Raw genomic sequence first — 22076 nt, 5'->3', positions numbered from 1 at the left:
TAAGCTGCATTTTACAATTACAGTTAAGGATGTGTCTATTCCAAAAAAAGCATGTGTTTTTATTTAATAAGATGATTAAGTGACTGTATGACTTATGTTAAGTTTTTCTGGTGTTTCCAAATAATTTCAAGAACCAAGTTTCTAGTGTTTTTTGTTTGTTTTGTTTTGGTCTTAATCCTGAATGAAAGCAGGTTTTGATTGCTCCTCTTGACACTTTCACTCCATGGAAATTTTCCTGCTGGAGTCACTGCCTCCTCCACTGGGCTCCTGTCTGGAGGGGTGTTACCCCCTCTCAGGACCGTTCCACACAGCTGACCTTTTCTCTCCTGATACCGTGGTCTCTCCTCTTCTCTGGTTCATCTCTACTTCCATGGCCATTCCTTTTTAGACTTCTTTGACCACTTCTCTATTCATTTTTTAAAAGTTTTTGGTTCCCAGCCCCTCCTCTATGCACACATACATTCCTAGATGACTGACTCCACGTCACTGCCTGCACTAGACGTCTGAGGTTATACTTCTGTTCCTGGTCGCTCCCTTGAGTTACAAACTTGTATTTGGATCTGCCCAATGGACATCTCTATTTGGATATTCAATAGATCTATCAAGCTTAACATGTCCATAATGGAATTTTGGGCCCATATCTCCCAAATCTGCTCTTCCTACAGGTTGTCCTCTTAGTAAATGACACCAACATGCATAGAAGTGCTCAAAGCAAAAACCAGGGACTCATCCTTGAGATTTTCCTGCCCCTTACCCTGTATATTCAATGGATCAGAAAAACCCATCAGTTCAATTTCCAAAACACCAGCCAAATCCATCCATTTGTTTCCCTCTTCCTTGTCAGCCCTGATCCAGACCACACAGTAAACTATGGTAGCAGCCTCTCAATTGCTCTCCACAGTCAACTTGTGTTTCCCCCACAAATCCATTTTTCTGATGGGATCTTTAAAAGCCACAAGGCAGATCACACTATTTTAAAATGCTTTAAAGCCTTGAGTAGCCTCCACACACACTTGGGATAAATCCAAACTCTTCCCTGCACCTTGCAGACCTTACCTGACCTCTCCTCATACTGGCTCCTCCTCCTCAGGTTGATGTGTGCTTTTCTCACTTTCTCCTTCCAGTCTCTGCAACACGCCAAGACTTGCCCATCTCAGGGCATCCACACTTGATCTTTGGTCTGCCTGGAATGTCTTCCCCTGACCTGACTTATTCTTCCCAACCTTCAGGCCTCTGTTCAATGTCAGCTCTTCAGAGAGGCCTCCCATGACTACCCTATCTAAAGAAACCTGTGTCCCAGTTCCTCTGTGTCATGTCTCTCTATGCTGATTTATTTTAAAGAACTCTGCACAGTGTGCAATTATTTCATTATTAATCAACTAATTTTTTAAATTTACTGTTATTTTCAAAAAGAATCTAATCTTCAAGAGGACAGAGAGCTTGCTTTTCTTATCTTTTTCCCTGCTGTTCTCCAGTTATTTAGAACAAGTCTGGTTCCCAGAAGGCACCCCGAATAAGCATTTGCTGGAGAATGAATAAACTTGACTTCTACTTTCGAGTCTAGGTACACACCTAGCACACAGTAACATTGTAATATATGAGGAAGTTTCATTTGGGGGAAGATTCTTACTGGTGACACAGATCAACTTTAGCTTACTTATCAATAACAATCTCATGTGTAGCATGGACAATATCAACACCTTATGTGCATAGTATTTACAAATTTCAAAGCAATTTCTCATGTTAGAATAACAATTAATATTTAATGAATGCTTACTATGCACCAGGAAATATCTAAGTGATTTCCATCTATTACCTCATTTAATCTTCACGACTATTTGAAATAGTTATTGTTATTTACAGAAGAGGAAACTGAAAGTAAACCATTTGCCTAACATGGCACAACTCATAAGTGGGACAGTCAGGTGTTCTGAACCAAGAAAGGCATGTGGCACTTGATTCTCCTCATTAAACCTGAGGTCCGTAGCATCTTACCATTATCCTGCTGCACTTCCTGGGGGAAGGAGACTCAGAGAATCAGTGAAGTGTCTAAAAATCCAAGGGCAGTAGGTGTTAAAATTTGGAAGACTTCAACCTTTTTGCCAGCCTGTCCATTACCAGGAGCAAGGCTGGCTTTACCACATCATAGATAGGGGTGTGCATGGAACTGTGTGTGCACAGTTCGTAGAGAAAACTTAGTGCTTTTCTGCCTTCTAAAAGCAAATGTGGTTTTTATCACAGGTCTGGAAATGAGCTTTCTTTTTGAGGTGGAAGATGACAATTGAGGGAAGATTTATTAGAAATTAAACAGAATGCATTAGAAAATAATGAAAGGGAACGTGTCAATACAATAACAGTGATTTTTATTGATGGTAGGATTATGAGTAATTTTTATTTTCTTCTTTATTGTTTGACATTTAGTAATGTTTGTGTTCACACAATGCCCCTTTCACATACACATATTCATGGTTGTATAGAATTGAGCTCTAGACTACTGAGAGCTCTCAAGAGAGCCTACCTGCAGGACAAGGAAACTTGTATTGATATAATGAGCACTGTGGTGTTTCCTAAATATCAGTGAAGCGCTTTTTTTCTTCCACATACGTGTATCATCTGTACTATTATTTATTTAATATTTATCTACTATTATTTTACATGCCTCCCTATTTAGCCTTGTCTTAAGCAGTAATAGCTGTGAAATCGCAGGATGATTTTGTTTGCTCTCGTTATTCTGTAATATACATTAAAATAAACATAAATATTAAGATAAAATATTGATTTAAAAGCCATCTAATGTACCACCAAGAAGATAACAAATCATATCTTAGGAAACTGCATTACTTTGCTGATTTAATGGGAAGAATCCTAGAACACAGTTCCTTTGATGTTTCTTTTTTAAATTAAAAGGGAAATTTTGCAGTAGTATATTTTGAAGTAGTAGAATATTATGCACAATTCCATTTCAGAATTTGTGCCCTTTTGTAATGTAGGGAAATGCTGCCAATCACCCTCCCTGGTACCCCAGATGGTGTGAACTCAGTACCTGGAATTATCAGGAATAGAAAAGATTCCAACCATGTGGTGTGACGTTGTCTGACAGGCACAGGATGTTCACAGAAGAGAAACTTACATTTGTGATTGGATCATTTTCATTCTCTGTAACACATCCCTGAAGATTGAAGTTGAGAGCTTTACAAACGACCATGATCCTCTTGGCAGGTTTTTCTTCAAATGGTTTGATCACAAACTCAGGTTCTAGATGATCTTTTTTTTGAAGTCTCAAGGTCTAAAAAGGTTTTGAAAGTGTTACTTAATAAGAAAAAGAAATTATAAATTAAAAATCACAGTTGTATGGATCAAGTTCATGTCTGCTTAGAAAGAACTCTGACTTACATCAATATCTGGATCCAGAGAGAAAAGATTTAGCCTCTCTATGTTCCGAGTTGTCTTAACAGTTTCTTCAGTTTCCGTGAGGTACTACATACAAAAAGCACCGTGTTAGCTCTTGGCATCCAAATATCCAGATATGACAGCCCAGCCCCACTCACATGGCCAAGAAATAGCCCCTTGGAATTATCGCTGTTTTAACATTGTCCATTAACACTTGGCCAATCTTATAAAAACATGCTTTTACTTTCTGAGTATTGTGCTCCTTAGTCCAGATCTTAAAAGAAAGCATTTCCATCTTTTCCATGAAAAAAAAAACAACAACGAATAGTAAAGTGTCAGCTTATTACTTTTGCCAAGTCTGGGTGTGGGCTGTTCTCTGAAGAATCTGTTTCCTCTGGTGTGCATTCACAAGTTATCGACGCTTCCAGAGAATCTGGAAAAGACACACAAAGTTATCAAATAATACTCATGAATCACACATTTCTCTGGCTTGTGACTTATCAAAACTAGGCTAGCCTCAAGAGCGATAAGGGAAGGATGCTGGTGAGCAGATGCCTTCACTGTGTACTCCACACTGTTAGAAGTTCTGGGCCTGGAAATTAGACTTCTAGGCGCTCATTTTGGAATTCTTTCCATGATGCCATCCTGTGCCCATAAGAACTCTGGGTCCTTAAAATACTACATTTACAGTTGGGATTGTCTTGACTTACTTCATTAGTGCTTACTACATTTTTCTTATTCATATTTTATATTTTTGATAATTCTGACTCTCAGGCCATCAATTAAAAATCCACATTCTAACTTCAGCTCCTTAAGCTCTCGACTCAGTAAATATTAATATTCTGGTTGATTACTATTAAGTAAATCATGAATGTAAAACACTTATGACGGTATATAATTAAAATCAACAATAGTTCTCTTCTTCATTATCCAGTGACTCTCACTTTATAGCATGTGATACCTAGACTCCTAGAACTTAAGGACTTTTTCGTCTAATGCAGCATGGTGCTGTGCAAAGTGCCTTAAAATAGTTTTCCTTTGGGCATTGTGACTGGCTCTGAAGGTGAATTTGTCTTCCATATACCTAGAGTCTTACTTTCCATTCTTTCTTTCATTTCTCTCGCTCCCTTCTCTTTGCCCAGAATGCATTATGCTCTTATAAGGGAATTAGAATGGGCATAAAAAATTTTTTATCTTATAAAAATCTCTAAAACCATGCAGAATTTATGGAACATTTGCACATAAGCTGATCTCAATATGGTCAACGCATACATGAAAGATGCCTTTCAACTAAAAGGAAGTCATGCTTATTTGCCTTTAGAGTATAATGTTCATTAATTAAATTTAGTGGAAGGCACAGATTATTCCATCTTTGCTAACTTCCCATCAGACATGGGTACATTTTTGCTTCTGCTGACAAATGATTCTGAGCCACAAATCATTGCCAGTCAACTCAAAATCGTACCTATGTGCTGTGATTCTCACTAGTCGTCAGTAAAACTAAAGATTTAAGGGTGATTTCCTAGAGCAAAGAGCTAAGGGGTGGATGAGCTAGTCCTGATGCTACCACAGTTAGTAGCAGCTTAAATGAACTAAATGGTCACGTCACACTTGGCAAAGGAAGAGAGGTAGGCGCACCCAGCCCCAGATCTGCCAGCTCTGCGCTCCTCCTCCCCTGAAGGGCCCCCTCAGGGCCGATCTGCAGGATGCGGCTGAGGGTGTGGATCCATTCATCCATATCTGACTCTGTTTCGGCCGCCAGCACAAAATAGGTCAGGTCATTCATTTTCAATTCAAAGGCATATTTTCTTAGTCTGTTATTCTGTGGTGTAAAAACAAAGAAGGAAAGACAACATCAGATAGTAAGTCTTAGAGAGTGAGAGATATTTGTTACGGAGTCGCAGTTCCAAAGACGTTCCACACAGGTAGTTAGTGTAAAGGAGGTCTTCCAAAGCTGGACAAAAATTTAGATGGGTGAGGCTCCTGTACTAAGAGATACGTGTTTAGGATTTGGTGACGGGATGAGCATGTTGGCTCACAGATTGCATCCCCAGACACGCGTGAGAGTATATGCTCAACTTCTTCAAATGGCTGTGCTTGCTGCCCTCCCTTTCTCACCTGATGCCCTGTCCACTCCAGTTGGACCTCTGACCCCACCACACCCCACGCGCAGCACCAGCACCTGTCAAGGTCACTAACAAACTATGTTGCTGTATTATGCAAGGGACATTGTTTTTTTTCTTTGCATCTTTGCCTTTTCAGTAGCATTGACACAGTGGCCCCTTCCACCTGCTTGAAACCTTTCTCGCGTCAGCACGACCATGCTTTGTTTTGGTTTTCTTTCTTCCTCATTGGCCATCCCTTTTCAGTCACCCCTGCTGGCTGGCCCATATTGTGGTGACTTCTAATGCTGACCTCAGCTCTGCCTGAGATTTCTTTCCCTCTTGTCTGGTCCAGTGGCTTTCAATGCCATCCATAGGCACCCCAGTTCCTTTCTCTGGCTCTGGCTTCTCCATCAACCTCCAGACTTTTCTTTAACTTGACATCTCTACTTTGCATTCTATGACCAGTCCACGAGGCCGTGTTCTGCTTTCCTGAATGTGCTCCTGTTTCAGGTCTCATTGCTGCCACAAGGCTTGAAGTAGCCACCTCTCTCTTTCCCTCACCCAAGCCTGCGCTTGTCCATGCACTTAACACGATGTTTGCCCCTCATGTACTCAGGTGACTCATACTCATTCAGAGGTCAACTGAAGTTATTCTTACTGGGGTAAATCTTCCCCAATAACCAAGTCAGGACAAGATTCTTGTCTTTTGGGGTACTTCCAACAATTTGGAGTTACATGCTTATTCATTTTTGTTTGTTTTGACCAATACATGCCTCACTCATGGTTGCCTCCACGAGGGCTGAGTCAGTTTTGCTATTGCTGCATCTTTTCTGACACATAGAAGGGTTCGATATCAATGGGTTCAAAACCATCATATCTACAAACGGGATGGAATAATATAGGTTCCTATTCTTGGGGAACTGACCTTGATAGGGAAGAATGAATAATGAACAGAGAAGAAAAACCAAACTTTTGCAAAACAAAGATTCTCTGTTGTGCAGAGAATTAAAATGGGCGGACGGTGTGAGCAGCTACTTTAGACTGGCCATTCTACATTCAGACTGACAAGAGACATCTAAATTGAAAGCTGTAAAAAGCAGTAAGTTGTCTACAGATTGGAGAGGAACATTTGAGGTGGAGGAAACACAAGCACAAATTTTCATGGCTATTTAATATATTTCTGTCATGATATTAAAAATATAAACTAGTGGGAACTCTTCCCTAGGGGTATCAACTAATGTTATATGACCTGGGGTGGTTATAAGAATTACAGAAAATATTCCATCCTAGTTCACTGCCAAATAATTCTGATATAGGTATTCAACTCACCCACATAGTTCTAAAGCCTTTAGAGCACTCACAATTGTAACTTAAAACAAAGCCTATACACTTAAGATAATTCCATGAAGTAAATACATATATGAGAGTACCACTATAGTGTGGGATTTTGACTAATTATAAAAGTATCAAAGTATAAAACTCTTTTTGAGCATAGGATTGTTATTCTTCGTTGCAAGAAAACATTTTTATCATCCTCCTGGCAATGTACTCTTTCTTTGGGACACTCTAAGAGACTATCGTAAAATTGCTTTTTCTTTCAACTTCCACAACAACACGATTACTACCACAAATACGACACTTATTAAATACTTGTCATCTATATAGTAGGCACTTTGCTGAGCATTTTAAAGTCATTAAAAAAAATATGTCTTAACAACCCCATGAGAAAAACCGTATCATTCCATTCAACACATGATGACATTAAAGTTGGGGAGATAAATTAAAACATGCTGAGGATTACAAGGGTAGCAGGTGGCAGAGAAGAGAAATAATCTCTTTATATTTTAACACCTACTGAGATGACCTGGGCACAAAGAAGATGCTCAGCTAATGCTGCTCCCTTTCTTTGCCACTTCTCTGGCATAGTCATGCACCAAAGAAGTAGCCATGGCCTGAGAGGTCACGGATCCTCTAACTGGTGAGAATATACAGCAGGGCAACATACATGCCTCAAGGAAAGGTAAAATTCAGGAACTGAAGGAAGAAGAGGAATTAGCTAAAAACCTGTTATTCTTACTATGGAGTTTCACAGTTCAAATGACACTTTTTGGGTTCTTCCAAAGGCAAGCTCTTTACTCTTGTTCATACTTTGGTATTATTGTCAAGTATTATTTCTTTGCCTTGTAGTGACTCACTAACACCCTGGCTCTATTAATAAGACAAGAGCCTGTTAAGAGCAGAAGCTCATTAGTTATCCTCAGCGCTCAGTGCAGTGAGGAGCCTATCACGTTTGTATTTTATGCTGGGCAAAAACAGACACAGTCTCTGCCCTGGAAGAACAGGGGAGAGAGGTGCTCACCTAACCAATCAATCATACAAGATGAAATTGGGAGATAAATGTACTTATTTTGTATGAATATATTGAATAAGATGTATAAAATCAAGGTATAAAAATTCTTTTTGAGAACAAGGTTGCTACTGCAATATGGTAATACTGCCATTCTTAGAGAAACCTCTGTGTTCTATGACAGCACCAATAGAATGACTTCGCTTAGTAAAAGGGCAAAGCTCATTTCAGCTACAGTAAACGCAGAGTGGGAGGTCACCAGTAAGTCAGTGACCACAAACTTCAGTGTGCAAAGCAAATATCTGGGCAGCTCCTTTAAAAGTGCAAATTCTTGGAAGCCACACTCTCCCCAGGAGAAATGGGCACACTCGCTCCATACACCCTCACACACTCTCCAGGGTTCTGATGAAGGCGGTGCATAAAATTGCTGGTGATCTGCACTGACACAAGATCTAACGGCAAAGACAAGTTGACTGAGAGCAACTATAAAAGGCAGATTTCCTTCAAAAGACAACAAAAGGAACAGAAATAGACCGTAAGAAAAGAACCAGAAATGCTCGGAGCATAGCTTCAATGGGGATATTGTTAAGAATTTTAGTATGAAAAATGCAAGCAAATCTTAGTGCTGTGTTGGAAACAAAGATATTAAAGAATCTGCTGATTAATCTGATGTTGTAAGTAATCTGTACAGGGAGATGCAGAACTATGCAAAATACTTATCCTGTATCCAAATTAAAAGTGGATCAAGCTACAACATGCCTTCAAATATTGATGCCAAGGAGCTAACAGCATTTTTTAGAAAGAACGCATTACAAAAAGTAAACAAAATTTGGCCTTCTAAACTATTTTTCACTTTAAATGAATTGAGTGTGGTTGTCAACTTCAGCAATGTTATTAAAAATATTTAAAAAATTTGGGCAAAGAATACTAAACCCTTGTTTCTCAAAAAGGGGTAGTTATAAATGAAGTACATATTCTATCTGCAACTTCTCAAAAACTAAATGATCTTTTTCTATTTGGAGTAAAATAAAACTACTTGAAGTGTAGAGAAGTTTATGTTGAGGAAGATGAAGATGTCTGAGTTCTTCTCTATCTCATCATCTGTGATCTCCAAGATAATGACATATAAGACAGCAAAAAAGAAAGGACAAAAATAGAGAATCGATGGGACATTATAAAAGTCTTGAAATGCAACTATTAAGTCATTGAAATGATAATCAAGAAATAATCATATTCTTTCTTCTCCCCTGATTGTCCCCTATTGCCCTGAAATCAGTGTTCTCTGTGGCCAATGCAACTACTTTGTTCATTCAAGCTCAACAGAGTCCATCTCCATGGCTTCATAAATAATAGGAAACTGTGACTATGTCCTAATGCCACCTGATGCATTTAATGAGCTGAAGCAACCTGGTCTGTTTCCACAACATTCATCTGGAAAAGTTCTGAGATAGACACTCCAACAAGGCCCCCAAAGGCAATGGAGGACTGAATATCAAAATAGGAAGTTGCCTGAACAAACCATTCCTTTGCATTTATTATGTCGGTAGCATCTTTTACAGAATTTTGCGGAAGAGTTTTAAAAAGAAAGACATAACATCAAATCTAGACTTTTGGTACTGGTGGCTGCCATCCATGCAATCCTCTCCATTCTCTGTATGTTTATTTGTTCATTCATTCAACAAAATAGATTGGGTGCCTTCCATGGGCCAGGTATATAGCATTAAAAAAAAAATTCACGTGAAGAGCTTGGCCTCAGTGAACTTACATTCTAGTGCAATGGAGTGTCTGTAATCAAATAACCTGAAATATAGCATATGTAATATGCATGTAATATATGTGTAATACAATATAAGCAAGCATCATCATGCTGTGATAAATGTAATTTCATCTTGCATATGTTATCAGAACCTGTTGTTTGAGGCGAGTCATGCTTGATTTGTATATGTTGTATTTGTTTTATTTTTGTCAGTGCATCCTTCAACAGACTGGCAGCTCTTTGAAGAGGAGCATATCTAATTCATATTTCACTTTCCCACACTGCTTTGCATATCAAAAAATTTTTCATATGTGTTTGCTGAAATAGATCCTGCATCTTAAACTCACAACTTAAAATGAAACATGAGTCTGTCTTTGCAGTGTTTCTTCTGCCCCTGTGTCCTAGAGAATAAATATATGTATGTGTGCAGGTGTGCCCACCTGATATATGACAACCAAAGCATTTCCTCGGGCTCTTTTCTGTAATTTTGGACATTCCTACACCTCCAATCTAATTTTGCTATTTATGAGCTCTGTAATTTAGGAAAGCCATTCTCTCTCTCTCTGAATTTCATTTTAGCAAATTGGGAGGATAATAATGGACACCCTGCCAACTGCTGCCAAATAATATATTAGATGAAGAGAACTCCAAGGGTCATTTTGGGTTTTATTTATCATGGGAAGTGTGGTTCTTTAGAGCCAGAGTTTCTAAAGGGAGTTTTATCAGTCACATAAACAAATATAGGTTTCTAGGTCTGTTTTTCCCCTCCCATTTTGAGTGCCTGTATGGGGGAGGGCACATAAACTCCAGTTCTATACAGTCCAAGCTGCTCCCTGGCCCTACTTTCCTCATGTAGGGTTTCCTGAGCTGCCTGAGAAGGAAGGCGTCCAAGTTTCTAGATTTTGGTTAAACACAAGAGGCCATAAGCACAAGGAGGCAGATCCTGCAGTTAGGAGGAAGTAAGTCCCACCCACTCCTATTTAAGCCTGTCCAAAGTGACGTCAGTTATTATTACTGCTGTGGTGGGAACCCTAGGAAGACAGGATTCCTGGGGACTCTTCATTCTCTTCCACACCGGCAGGACCTGGAGTGAATACATGCACGGCTAGATGAATGGATGGATGGAGGGGCCAATGAGTGAAAACACCGAGGTAACAAGATAGGAAAACATAGGTCCTTTGGTTCTAGATCAAAACTGAAGCTGCAAAATCTGGAAGTTCTGCTCCAGCTTGGGTGCAGAGGTATAAACTAGATTTAGTACTGTTTCATGGTATTACAAAAAAGCAGAAAACTACTGTGAGGTCTTTCTTTAGTTTTTTCTTAACCAAGATGCAAGAAATTTCAATTAAACATCAGCTAAGTCTCTGTCTGAGAAACTTGAATAGGAGCTTCACTCTCTGTGAGGTTAGCCTTGAGATATATTTCTAAGAATTCCATGGATTATTCAAAGGAAAACAAAATGATACAGATTGAGTCTGAATGAAGCAAATGAAAATGGCTTGTTCAGTAACGGCTGTAGGACCTTGAGCTGCCTAAGGCCAGAAGGTAGGTAGCAATTTGTAAGGCCGTCTTTCCTCTTTTCTGTTTTATTCAAAGGAAACTGACAATAATTCTTGACAAAATAGGTCTGAGTCATTCTACTATTCATTTGCTCTGTGCTTTTGTGTGTGTGTGTATGTGTATTATCTTCAGGCACATTTTGAGTGCTTGCTGGGGCAATGACTGCATTTGCACTGTCTCATTCAGAATCTTCTTTCCAGATGCAAAAACTTGTAAGTTGGAACAAGCTGTATGCAAATATGTAAGAACTGGGATCTAGACACAAGGTGACAAATGATCCAGATGTCTATCTTCTCAAAGTGATCTCAAGAAGCTGGAGGTCTCTCTCTCTATCAAGAGCAACAAGTTCTTGATAAAGAGGAATATATTTGAATGTCCATCTATTGGAAAATGAAGTAGGATTATTTTTCATTGTGTTTTAATGTGCAAAATTTACCTTGGGGAATTCTACCTACAGGCCCGTACTTCCTGAGCAGCCTTCTAGTTGACCCGAGAGTTCATGATTATTCTGTGCTTCTAGAACATTCCATAGAGAGTGTCACTTATACCTCCATTATAACTTTTGTGTATTACTGTGTAATAGTTAGGGATGGACCTGCCCCTCTCTGGTTATGATTTCAGGAGGGCACTCCAATGCCTAAGCTCAGTTCCTAGTATATCCTAGGTAGTAAGTAAGCTTTTTGAATGAATGAGTGAATGAATAAATAAGGAGACAGATAAATAGATAAATTAGCCCATTGAGGTAGAAATCTCAGGCAGGCAAATTGAGATTTTCTAGAAAGGCTTTTCCACCACAGAATGTCTATCTACCAAGGTTGTGACTTTTGTAATTAATAGGGACAACGGCTAAGTCACACTATCTCCTAGGTCCTTTCATGTGTTAGCACATTTATTCGGGTTTTACTGATGAGGAACCTAAAATCAAAAAGCTTGAGTAACTTACTCAGAGCCCTCAGACAGTAAATGGTGAAACTAGGGTTTGAGTGCTGACCTGTACAAACCCCAAACTTGTGTTTCCTCCTAGAAGATACTGTCCAGTCCAAGGCACTGCTTAAGTAGAGACTGAAACACAGTCTCAAAGATGATGGAGAAGAGATGTCTGTTGCTCTAAGATGTGTTCAGCACAGAGTTTTATGGTTCTTTGAAGAAGAAATCATGTACTAATACATATCTCTGTGAACTTAATAAATAACAAGGGCTACAATAATATTTCCTGAAAGATGGTGGCTCTTTGGCTAGCATAAGCTTTGAAATACATATGGAAAAGGAAATATTTAAAAATTTCAGTCCAGTGTCCATAAAATATAATTATTGATCTTTAACTTACTGCTGAAGTTTCACTTGATATTTCTAAACTCAAAGATTTTCCTCTGTGAGCAATAATAGAAAACTATCCCCACCCTCCATTAAGACCTTTATTGTCCTTTCCACTCAGAAAGTTGGCATCTGTGTCAAAATGCAATTATCTTTCTCTTTAGTGGAGTGCTCAGCAACACTTAATTAATTCTTTCTTTTTAAAGTTCAGCATTATTACTTTCTGGAAGAATTCCAGATCTTAACAGATGAACCATCTAGAAACAGGCCAGGCCTAAGTGACTGGAGAGAACTCTATTTTGCATTCACATATTCTAGTGCCCTGGTATGAACGTGAGATGTTATGTCAGCTGTGCAGCAAGCTTTGTGAACACCAGGGGCTTGGTGGGAAGAGAACTGCTCCCGTGACCAAAATCACTCCTTACCCTCAATGAGCCAGCATATTAGTGTGAAATTTGAGGTGAGGTTGCTAAGACACTTCTTTGCTTTGGCTTTTATGTAGGAGGGAATGATAGCTATTTTTATCAGAGTAGAAAAATAAATATTTTGATAGTAAGATATCCAATTAATGACTGGAATTATTCTGCTTTTTTTTTTTTTTTGCCACAGTGGCCCATGTCAACTTTGATACTAAGGACAATAGTCTAAAGACAGAGAGCTTGCAGACTAGCATTGTCTGTTAAAAGCAATGTCTTATATTAAACTCTTGAGAATCAGTGTAACCCTTGTCTTGAAGGAAACCGCCTCTAACAAAGATGATGTTGTATATGTACCCTGTAAATTTACAACCTCATTATTACCTAATAATAAATATAACATTTATGAAGTGTATTCTTTGAACTATATGATTTACATATTATCTTAAGGAATTTTCTAGCTCAGTGGTTTTGTCTACTATAGCCACACAGGGGGTCATTTTCCTTTTCTCCTGGAATATATGAGACTTGCTCTCACCTCAGGACCTTTGCACTTGCTGCCCCTGCTCAGTTTCTAGTCTTCAAAAATGGCTTTTTTTCACTTCTGGAGCATTAATATTCCTTTCTAATTTCACTATTTTTTCTCTTTCCCTTCTATAACTCTGTTTATTTTCTCTATTCAGATTTCACCAGCCAATTCCATTTGGGTTATTTCTTTCTTTGCTTATTTTCTCTTTTTCTTCCTTATTGAAAGTGAGTTTTATGAAAGCAGGAACCTACACTTCCTTGTCGTCCACTGAATCGCTTGAGTTTAGAACAGTTCTTGGCTAATATCGGATACTCCATAAATATTTGTGGAATAAATGACTGATGAGTAGATGAAAACCCTTTTTGATTAAGAAAACCCAAGGGGAAAAGGAATTTCTGCTCACCTGCACCACACCTGTACAGGAATCCAAAAAGATGCAGCCTTTGGGTTCTTTGGATATTTTTTCATCTTTGTAAAAATTCATGATGTAGGAGTTGTCTGGCAACTGCGTCAGCTGGAAGTAGCGTTTTTTGAATGACTAAATAAAGGAAAAGATACAAAAGGAGGCAGTTCAAATTGCAGTGTATTATTCCTCCCGGAAATCATAATTTTTCTGATTCCTTCAGGAGCGCTACCTCTCTAAGGCACCGTTCTGGAGAAGAGCATTCTCCTTTCCCATAAATAAAATATGACGTGAAACAGAAACTCAATGCAAATGGTTCTCTCCTGTGCTTTGACCGAAGGAGAGGGCGTCAAGAAAGGTGGCAGGAGCACAGAGGCGTCTTGAAGTCTCCTTACCCGAACAGTAACGGTATTGTTCACTGTGCTGTTGAAATTCCCCTTGTAGAGCCAGCCAGACTTGAAAACTCCAGCTCCGACTGCTCCGCCACCGCCCTTGGAAGATGAGTGGGACGTGGTATCCTGGAGAAACAGTATCATTAGTTTGGCCACAGCCTCCCCTGAATCCCTGAATCCCTGAATCCCAGATCCGAGGTGTGGCACTTGACCGATGGGCCTCTTTCTTCTCTCTTGGACTCATCTTAAGGAGTCATATTCAATTTTAGAACAAGCGTGCCTCATTTTAACGAGAAGCTCTTGTGCAAACAGCTCCCGTCGCTTTATGAAAAACGGGTCAGCAGGTGAACCGCTCTAGTGGAAGACAGGGACTAATTACCCTCATGTTTTAAACATCCCACTTGTAGCAATTTACTTACTTCATCCTTATCAGCATCTTCATGGTCAACCTCAAAGGAATGTGAAGGAAGTTTCTCTGGTTTGTATTCTGCTCTGATATTAAAAAAAAAAAAAAAAAGGAAAAGAAAGGAAAATTCTGATTTGTCATTTGAGACCTGGCTTTCATTTCCAGCTGTTTCCCAGGAAACAGCTATTGTGCCTTTAAATAAAATAATCCAGTCTTGAGGTTCCATTTCCTGCGGACATATTAACGTTCCCTTACACCATTACATCATAGCGACAGTAAATAAATCTGTTTAAAATTATGGCGTTGCTGTTTATACAGATTTACACATGTCTTCTTGGGTTAGATGAAGGCAAACAGGGCAGTTTTAAAGGTTTGGTGGCTTACATTTTCCTTCCTCCACATTTTGAAGTGGAATATGGAGTAGTGACGGTTTCATTACCTTTCTCCTTTGTCTTTATGACATGCCCAAGGACACAGGATGGGCCTCTGAAGAACCGAGCATTGGGAGCCAGTTTTCGCTTTGCCCACTAGGCTGCGCTGCCCCCCCACACCCCCAAGGCATGGCCTCCCCCAAAGCGGCACCTGTCGGACTCAGTGGGAACTGTGCACACTCTGTGCACTTCATGGTAGCACAAACACCCTAATGCCACAGTATCACCAGCCCAGAGGGGCAACACAAACACCTGGCTCTACAAATGGTAAAATGAGAGAGAAATAAACTTCCCTTGGCTTGATTCTATCTCATAACTCGAGGTTGAATGGAACCGGACGATACCATCCAAAGCTCAGGCATTCCTTGATACCAAGCTAGAAAATCCTAAATGTAGAATTTGCATGGAATATTTATTTTCTTTAAGTGATTTCTATTGCATACAAACAACCACAGAATCTGATTATTGAGAAAAAATGCCCAGTGGCACATTCAGTATTTTCTTCACGAATCGTTTCCTATGTTGCTGGTATTCCAGACAGGAAGGTAAATGGCCAAGGACTCTTTACACGTAAGTGTGTATAAAATTGCCAGACTGTGCATTCACATAGGAATTCAATGGATTCCAATGGGTTCAAAATATTCTTTACCTTCCCTATGAAATACATGAAAATGCACATTCCCAGTTCACAGCTGAGAAAGAGAACAGAAAGAGCACTAATCTATGGGAAGCCCATGGAATCGCAGAACCACATTCTCCAAACCTAATGAGAGGTTTTATTCCTATCATAATAAAACATACATAACAGAAGAATTACTGTTTTAGCCATCTTAAAGTGTACACGACCATCACCACTGCCCATCTCCACACCTTTTTCATTCCCAAACTGACTCTGTACCTATCAAACAACCCTCCTTCCCTCCCTGCCCCCAGCCCCTGGCAACCACTGTTCTCCTTTTTGCCTCTATATATTCAACTATTCTAGCTATTTCGTGTCAGAAGAATCAGGCAGTATTTGTCTTTTTGTGTCTGGCTGATTTCACTTAGGTTCATTCATGTTGTGGGATGTATCAGGATCCCATTCCTTTCTAAGGTTGCATAATTTCTCATTGAAAACTGATAAGAGTTTTCTTCCAAAGTTGTTTCCAAAAGGCATCCTGGCCTCTACAGAATTAGGAGTCTCTCCCTGCAGATGCTGACAGTACATCTCTTAGCCATGCCCACCTGATTCTGTCCTTTGTGCACATGCCTTAGCCCTCCATCAGATTATACATTTCTTAAAGCCAGGGACCCTGAGGAAATCCCACTTACATATCACCCGGCTTTCTCCTTTCCTATTGTAGAGAGGCTCAATATGCATTTGCTGATTGAATCAATGATAAGCAAGGTGAACAAGGATATCATAGAAGTGAAATTGGATAAAATGGTATAATTTAAAACTTAATTTTTGGAAGGTATCTTGGCAATGCTCTTTTTAGCTGTGAAACACATACTTTTGGTGATCAAAATTCTAAGAGGCACCTCCAACGTGTTAAACAGGTTCTTAAAAACTATCCTACTCTTATGAATTTATTTTGTGAATTCAAATTAATGAAAGTTATTTGCTACCAAAATCAATAACTAAGAAAAATAAAGCTGTTCTGGGATGCTTAGAACTTGATATTGAATGTTAAGGTTGATAGTACTGACTCACTCCAGTCATAGTTCTGATTTATTTCTCTATTTTGTCTTGGTTGCACAATCTGGATGTGAAACCCCAAGACCCACAGATAAATAGTTGCCAAACAATCTTATTTAAAAGCCGGAGGTTTAAAAGAAGAGTGGTAGGAAATGTGTATTTTTAAGTTATCTCTGCCACAGTTTCTGGCACATGGTAAGTGCTCAAAAAATATTTGCTCTTGATGTATATGAATTTACTGGCATGGATATGCATTATTACAAATTTCAAAAATACATTAATACATTATATAACCTTCCTCATTCATGACTTACTTGCACATTCAAAGAAGCTCAAAAATATATACCAAGATAGCAGAAATTTGGTATTGAAGTCTAAACCTGTATAAATGGCAATATTGCTTTTTATTAAATTATCTATGTGTGTAATCAAATGTTTGTACACAAATTCTGGGCATCCACAGTCTACTCTCATTTTTCTATTTTACTGAGAAGAAAATGAAGTCCATGACATTTACTCATACAAACACCCAGTGAAAGAGATGGGATTAGAAGGCTTATTTCTGCAATGCTACTTTCTGTATGTAGAATAGGTTAACCCAAACCATTTTCGTAAGTATGCTATGTAAAATTGCAGCCATTTCTCTCTCCCAAAGGATCCTGGTGTACCTATAGTTCTTTCTTCTTCTTGCAGAGCCTTCAGATACTCAAGTTTATCAGTGTCTGTTGCCCCTGACGTTACCTTACTTTGCCTCATTGGTCCACAACTTTATATGAAAGCTGAGCAAGTAGCGGGGGACGCTGTGTTATTTGGGGATCACTGGGAAATTCTTCCTGTCCCACCAGAAATATCCCTTTTCCCCTTATCAATATTTTAGCATTCCTGCACAAGAAACAGTCCCTTTCAACTTTTCATTTCATTGGCAAAATAAAGCCCTTCAACCCAGCCCTTCCCTCTCTTCCCCCTCCTGTGGGAGGTGACACGTTGTCTGAGATTCAGAGGTAGGGCCAAGTGGTGGGTTTCAAAGCAATTACTCGAAATATTTTGTCTGCAGAGGAGGGAAGATGAGTGTTTCTGGATTCTTAAAATGATGGCAGGGCAGTAAAGGAGTATTAAGGAAATACCCCAGGTGAAAGATAAAGGAGTGAGTAGGGAAAACGGAAGAGGCAGAAAAGACCAACTTGAATGGGGTGTCAGCATTTGGCTCAGAGGTGGCCCCAGGATGTACACTAGTCACTTCCTGTCAGGCTCCCTGTGACCTTGAGATGGTTCTGCTCATTTCCCAACTCCTAATTCTGTCCTCTTTGGCCAGCATTCTTCTCTCTGTGGCAACAGAATCATTTTACAGGCACTTGTTCCTGGTAATTGTGGATCACATAGTGGCCATGTTCCATAGTCCAACTCTCATTGCCACAAAGATACTTACAAACAAAGTAATGGTTTGGGAACAGAGAATTAGGAAACGAAGCAAGGCTTTCATGCATCTCAAAAATAAGGCTAAATACTTGTGAAGTTTTTCCACGCATCTCCCAGTAAAGAAGTGGAAATAACAACCGAGACAGCCTAAATCTTACAACCAAAGCTTCACAGAGGTTCACGGATTTAAAGGGACGTATGCACAACTCAGCTCAAAATGCTGCCCACCAACAGAATGGCTGGAGAAACCACAGTAGACCCACAACAAAAAAGAATATTGGTCAGAAAGGCGAGGAGCTCCTGATGGCATGGATGGCGTTCAAAAGCACCACGCAGAGTCAAAAAATCCAGAAACAGAGGAACACTCATGGCATGACTCCAACTGTGAAGAACTTTAAGAACAGGTAATACTAATCTGTGGTGAAGAAAATCCCAACAGTAGTTTCTGGTGGGAGAGGGAAGTAGGGGTGTGGATAGGTGAAGAAGGGGTAGCAATGACCTCTTTAAGAAGTGTCAGTTGTACAGGTGTGTATAATCAGAAGTCATTGAAAGGTTCACTTACAATTTCTGTATTTCCCTATAAAGTTGCTCTCAAAAGAAAAAAGTAAACTGTAATTATCTACATCTTGCATCAAATGGTATACATTCTAAAATGTTTAGAAAGGTGGTAGACACTAGTTTGTTGAACATTTTAAGCTCACTTTGAAATCATCAAAAAACAAGATGAATGGGTGGATGGATGGACGGATGGCTAATGGGATGGGTAGATGGAAGGACAGGTAGTGTGACAAAATAAATATAGCAAGTTGTAAATGATACAAGGTAGGTGGTTAGAAGATCAGTGTTCATTATACAAGTCTTTCACCTTTTTTTGTATGCTTGAAAATTTGCATAACAAAACATAGTGGAAATTTGAAAAAAAGATTTGGAAGAATTATCCACAGTGACCAAAAATAATGTGTCTCCTGCACTATTTTGTACTACGGAAAATAAAATTGTACAAAAATATATGTAAACTATTGTCAAAGAAAATGTTGAATAAGAAGTTTTTAGCTTTCTTTCCCCAATGTTTTTGTAGGATGGAGTGTCATAGAAATGTTAAAATATCAAAGAAAGAAGGGAATGTCATCCCAATATTAAAAAAAATTCCCCAAATGTTACATTTAAGACTTAGGTAGGTGCTCTATATTATGTGAGGTCTCTGAACTTTTCCATAAAATAAAATTTTCTTTAAACTGCTCTCATCAGTTCATCAGTTCACTTAAATATTGATTTAAAATTACTCAGAATATATGAGAGACAGGAAAGACCAATAAAGTGAACTCAACTAACTTCATTAGTCACTAGCCATATTCATGCTGATATCATTGTTCATTAAAAAGTGTGCAGATTAGTGAGTGTCAGTTTAGGTCATATCTGAAGGCAGGGAATGGGTGAATGTAGACTTGCCCATTGATGGCTGGTTTTTCTTAACTCTGAGGATGCTTGATCAAATTCCGTCTGAGTTGAGAGCTGTCTTAACTCTTGAAGGCCATTGTTTGCCAGTAAGTGATGCAGGTCCCAGATAATACCCTTCACACAGAAGATGTGCGATCATGCTAACCACGCACCAGGGAATAGACCCCTGAACTGAGGAAGCTTGTGTTCTAAGGGAGGATAGAGTTGATAATTAACCGTAAATAAGCAAGATAACTTTCGTGAGTGAAAATGGTTGTGAAGAAAATGAAAGAGGGGAAGAGAAAAGAGTGATCTGGGAAGGGGTGGCAGGTGCCAGGTTCAGAGAGGGTGGTCACAGATGGCCATTTCATGTGAGGATGAAAAGAAGCCAGTGGAAGGAGCTGGGGGTACAGCATTCTGGCACAATGAATGGTAAGAGTAAAGGTCTTGGGGACGGGCCAGACTCATGGCACCCAGGAGAGGAAGGCGGCTGGGTCTGGGGCACAGGGAGGGAGAGTCGGGCGGCGAGGGTCAGCCACGGAGGAGAAGGCTCTGGTAGGCGGTGTGTGGACCACCTCGGAGGCATGGCAGCTGCCGAGGACTCCTTCTCAGTCCTATTCCCACTGACCCAGGAGGCATAACCTCCCTGCCTTTACTGAGCCACCATCGCCGTTCAGTCTCCAGTCTGCAGGGCCATGAAGCAAGAGCTATTTTCTCTTTTAGTCACTGACAGATAAGCACCTCTGGTTATTGATGTTAAAATTCTTGCCCTTCCGCCAGGAGCACTGCCTGGTCTCTGAGAGCCTTTGGGATCCTGAGGAAGAGGCACCATGGTAGGGACCATACCCTCCTGTTTTTGAACCCAACATTTCCTGTCATTTCTAGGTAGTCTCATTTCTCATTTCTACACTCAAATTACCTCCATTGCTCATTTAAGAAGTGTGGGATGCCTGAGCACCTCATCAGTATAGATGTGAGGTTAGGGGCAAGTTACTAGTGCCTCCTTCCTATGGGATATCGGTCCCTACTCCATGGAGTTACTATGTTAAATGGCCCCTATGTACATATGGCCCCTAACCCATTCTGGGTCACTGTCAACACTCTGGAAATGTTCTTTAATTAAAAAAAAGCTCTGTCCTAATTCAGCTCAACTAAACTGGTTATATTTTATTTGATCTTCAGTCACAAAATGTATTCTATGAAATTTTCTTCTTTATACCAAATCAGCTGTGGTAAAAAACTTAAATATGCTATACATCTCTGTATGTTACTCTGGATTAATGAAATCAGTGGTATAACATTAATTTTTTTAAATTGAGGTATAATTGACAGATAACATTATATTATTTCAGGTGTACAACATGATGCCACATTTTTTGTAGATATTGCAAATGTTCACCACAATAAGTCTAGTTAACAACCATAATCATACATACTTACCAAAAATATTTTTTTCTTGTGATAAGGACTGTTAAGACTTACTCTCTTGGCAACTTTCAAATATACAATACATTATTATTAACTAGAGTCACCATACTGTACATCACATCCCCAGGACTTATTTTATAATTGGAACTTTGTACCTTTTGACCCCCTTCACCAATTTTGCCCACACCCTGCCCCTGCCTCTGGCAACCAGCAATCTGTTCTCTATACCCATAATCTGGGTTTTTGTTTCTAAATTTCACATATAAGTGAGATCATATGGTATTTATCTTTCTCTGACTTACTTCACTTAACATAATAATCTCGAGGCCTGTCCATGTTGTTGCAAATGGTAAGATTTCATTCTTTTAAATTACTGAATACTATTTCATTGTGTGTGTGTATGTGTATCTATGTATCACACTTTCTGTATCCATTCATCCATTGATGGACACTTAGGCTGTTTCCATATCTTAGTTACTGTAGATAATGATGCAAAAATGGGGATGCAGATATTTTTCTGAGTTAATAATTTTGTTTTCTTCAGATACACACAGAGAAGTGAAATTGCTAGGTCATAGGGTAGTTCTGTTGTTAATTTTTTGAGGAACCTCCATACCGTTTCTCATAGCAGCTGCACCGATTTACATTCCTGCCAACAGTGCACAGAAGTGCTCTTTTCTCCACACCCTCACCAACACTTGCTGTTTTTTGTCTTTCTGGTAATAGCCATTCTCATAGGTGGGAGGTAACATCTCATTGTGATTTTGATTTGCATTTTCTGATGATTAGTGAGGTTGACTGTCTTTTCATGTACCTGTTGGCCATCTGTATGTCTTTGAAAACTGTCTCTTCAGATCCTCTGCTCATTTTTTGTTTGTTTTCTTTTCTTTTCTTTTTTTTTTTGCTACTGACTTGTGGAAGTTCTTTATATATTTTGGACATTAACCCCGTGCCAGATTTGCAAGTATTTACCCCCATTCAGTAGGGTGTCTTGCCTGTTCATTTTGTTGATGATTTTTTTTTTCTGCTGTGCAGAATCTATTCAGTTTCACACAGTCCCACTTGTTC

At 39.3% G+C, this 22076-nt stretch overlaps 1 protein-coding gene across 14 annotated transcripts in view; it reads right to left on the bottom strand.

Moving 5' to 3' along the window:
• Positions 1–22076, bottom strand: part of DOCK10 (dedicator of cytokinesis 10) — a 233745-nt gene that overhangs the window by 83385 nt on the left and 128284 nt on the right. For all 14 annotated transcript variants that reach the window (XM_073218047.1, XM_073218048.1, XM_073218053.1 and 11 more), the window contains exons 5-11: positions 14632–14704; positions 14216–14338; positions 13821–13955; positions 5029–5212; positions 3738–3823; positions 3394–3477; positions 3131–3286 (exon numbers count right to left, since the gene is read on the bottom strand). In XM_073218047.1, coding sequence (XP_073074148.1) covers positions 3131–3286; positions 3394–3477; positions 3738–3823; positions 5029–5212; positions 13821–13955; positions 14216–14338; positions 14632–14704 — 841 coding nt within the window. The remainder of the gene's footprint in view (positions 1–3130; positions 3287–3393; positions 3478–3737; positions 3824–5028; positions 5213–13820; positions 13956–14215; positions 14339–14631; positions 14705–22076) is intronic.

The sequence above is a fragment of the Manis javanica genome, chromosome 12 (assembly GCF_040802235.1).
Source record: "Manis javanica isolate MJ-LG chromosome 12, MJ_LKY, whole genome shotgun sequence".
Taxonomy (NCBI): domain Eukaryota; kingdom Metazoa; phylum Chordata; class Mammalia; order Pholidota; family Manidae; genus Manis; species Manis javanica.
The sequence above is the reverse complement of the archived record's forward strand: the minus strand, read 5'-3'. Positions and strand labels throughout refer to the sequence as shown.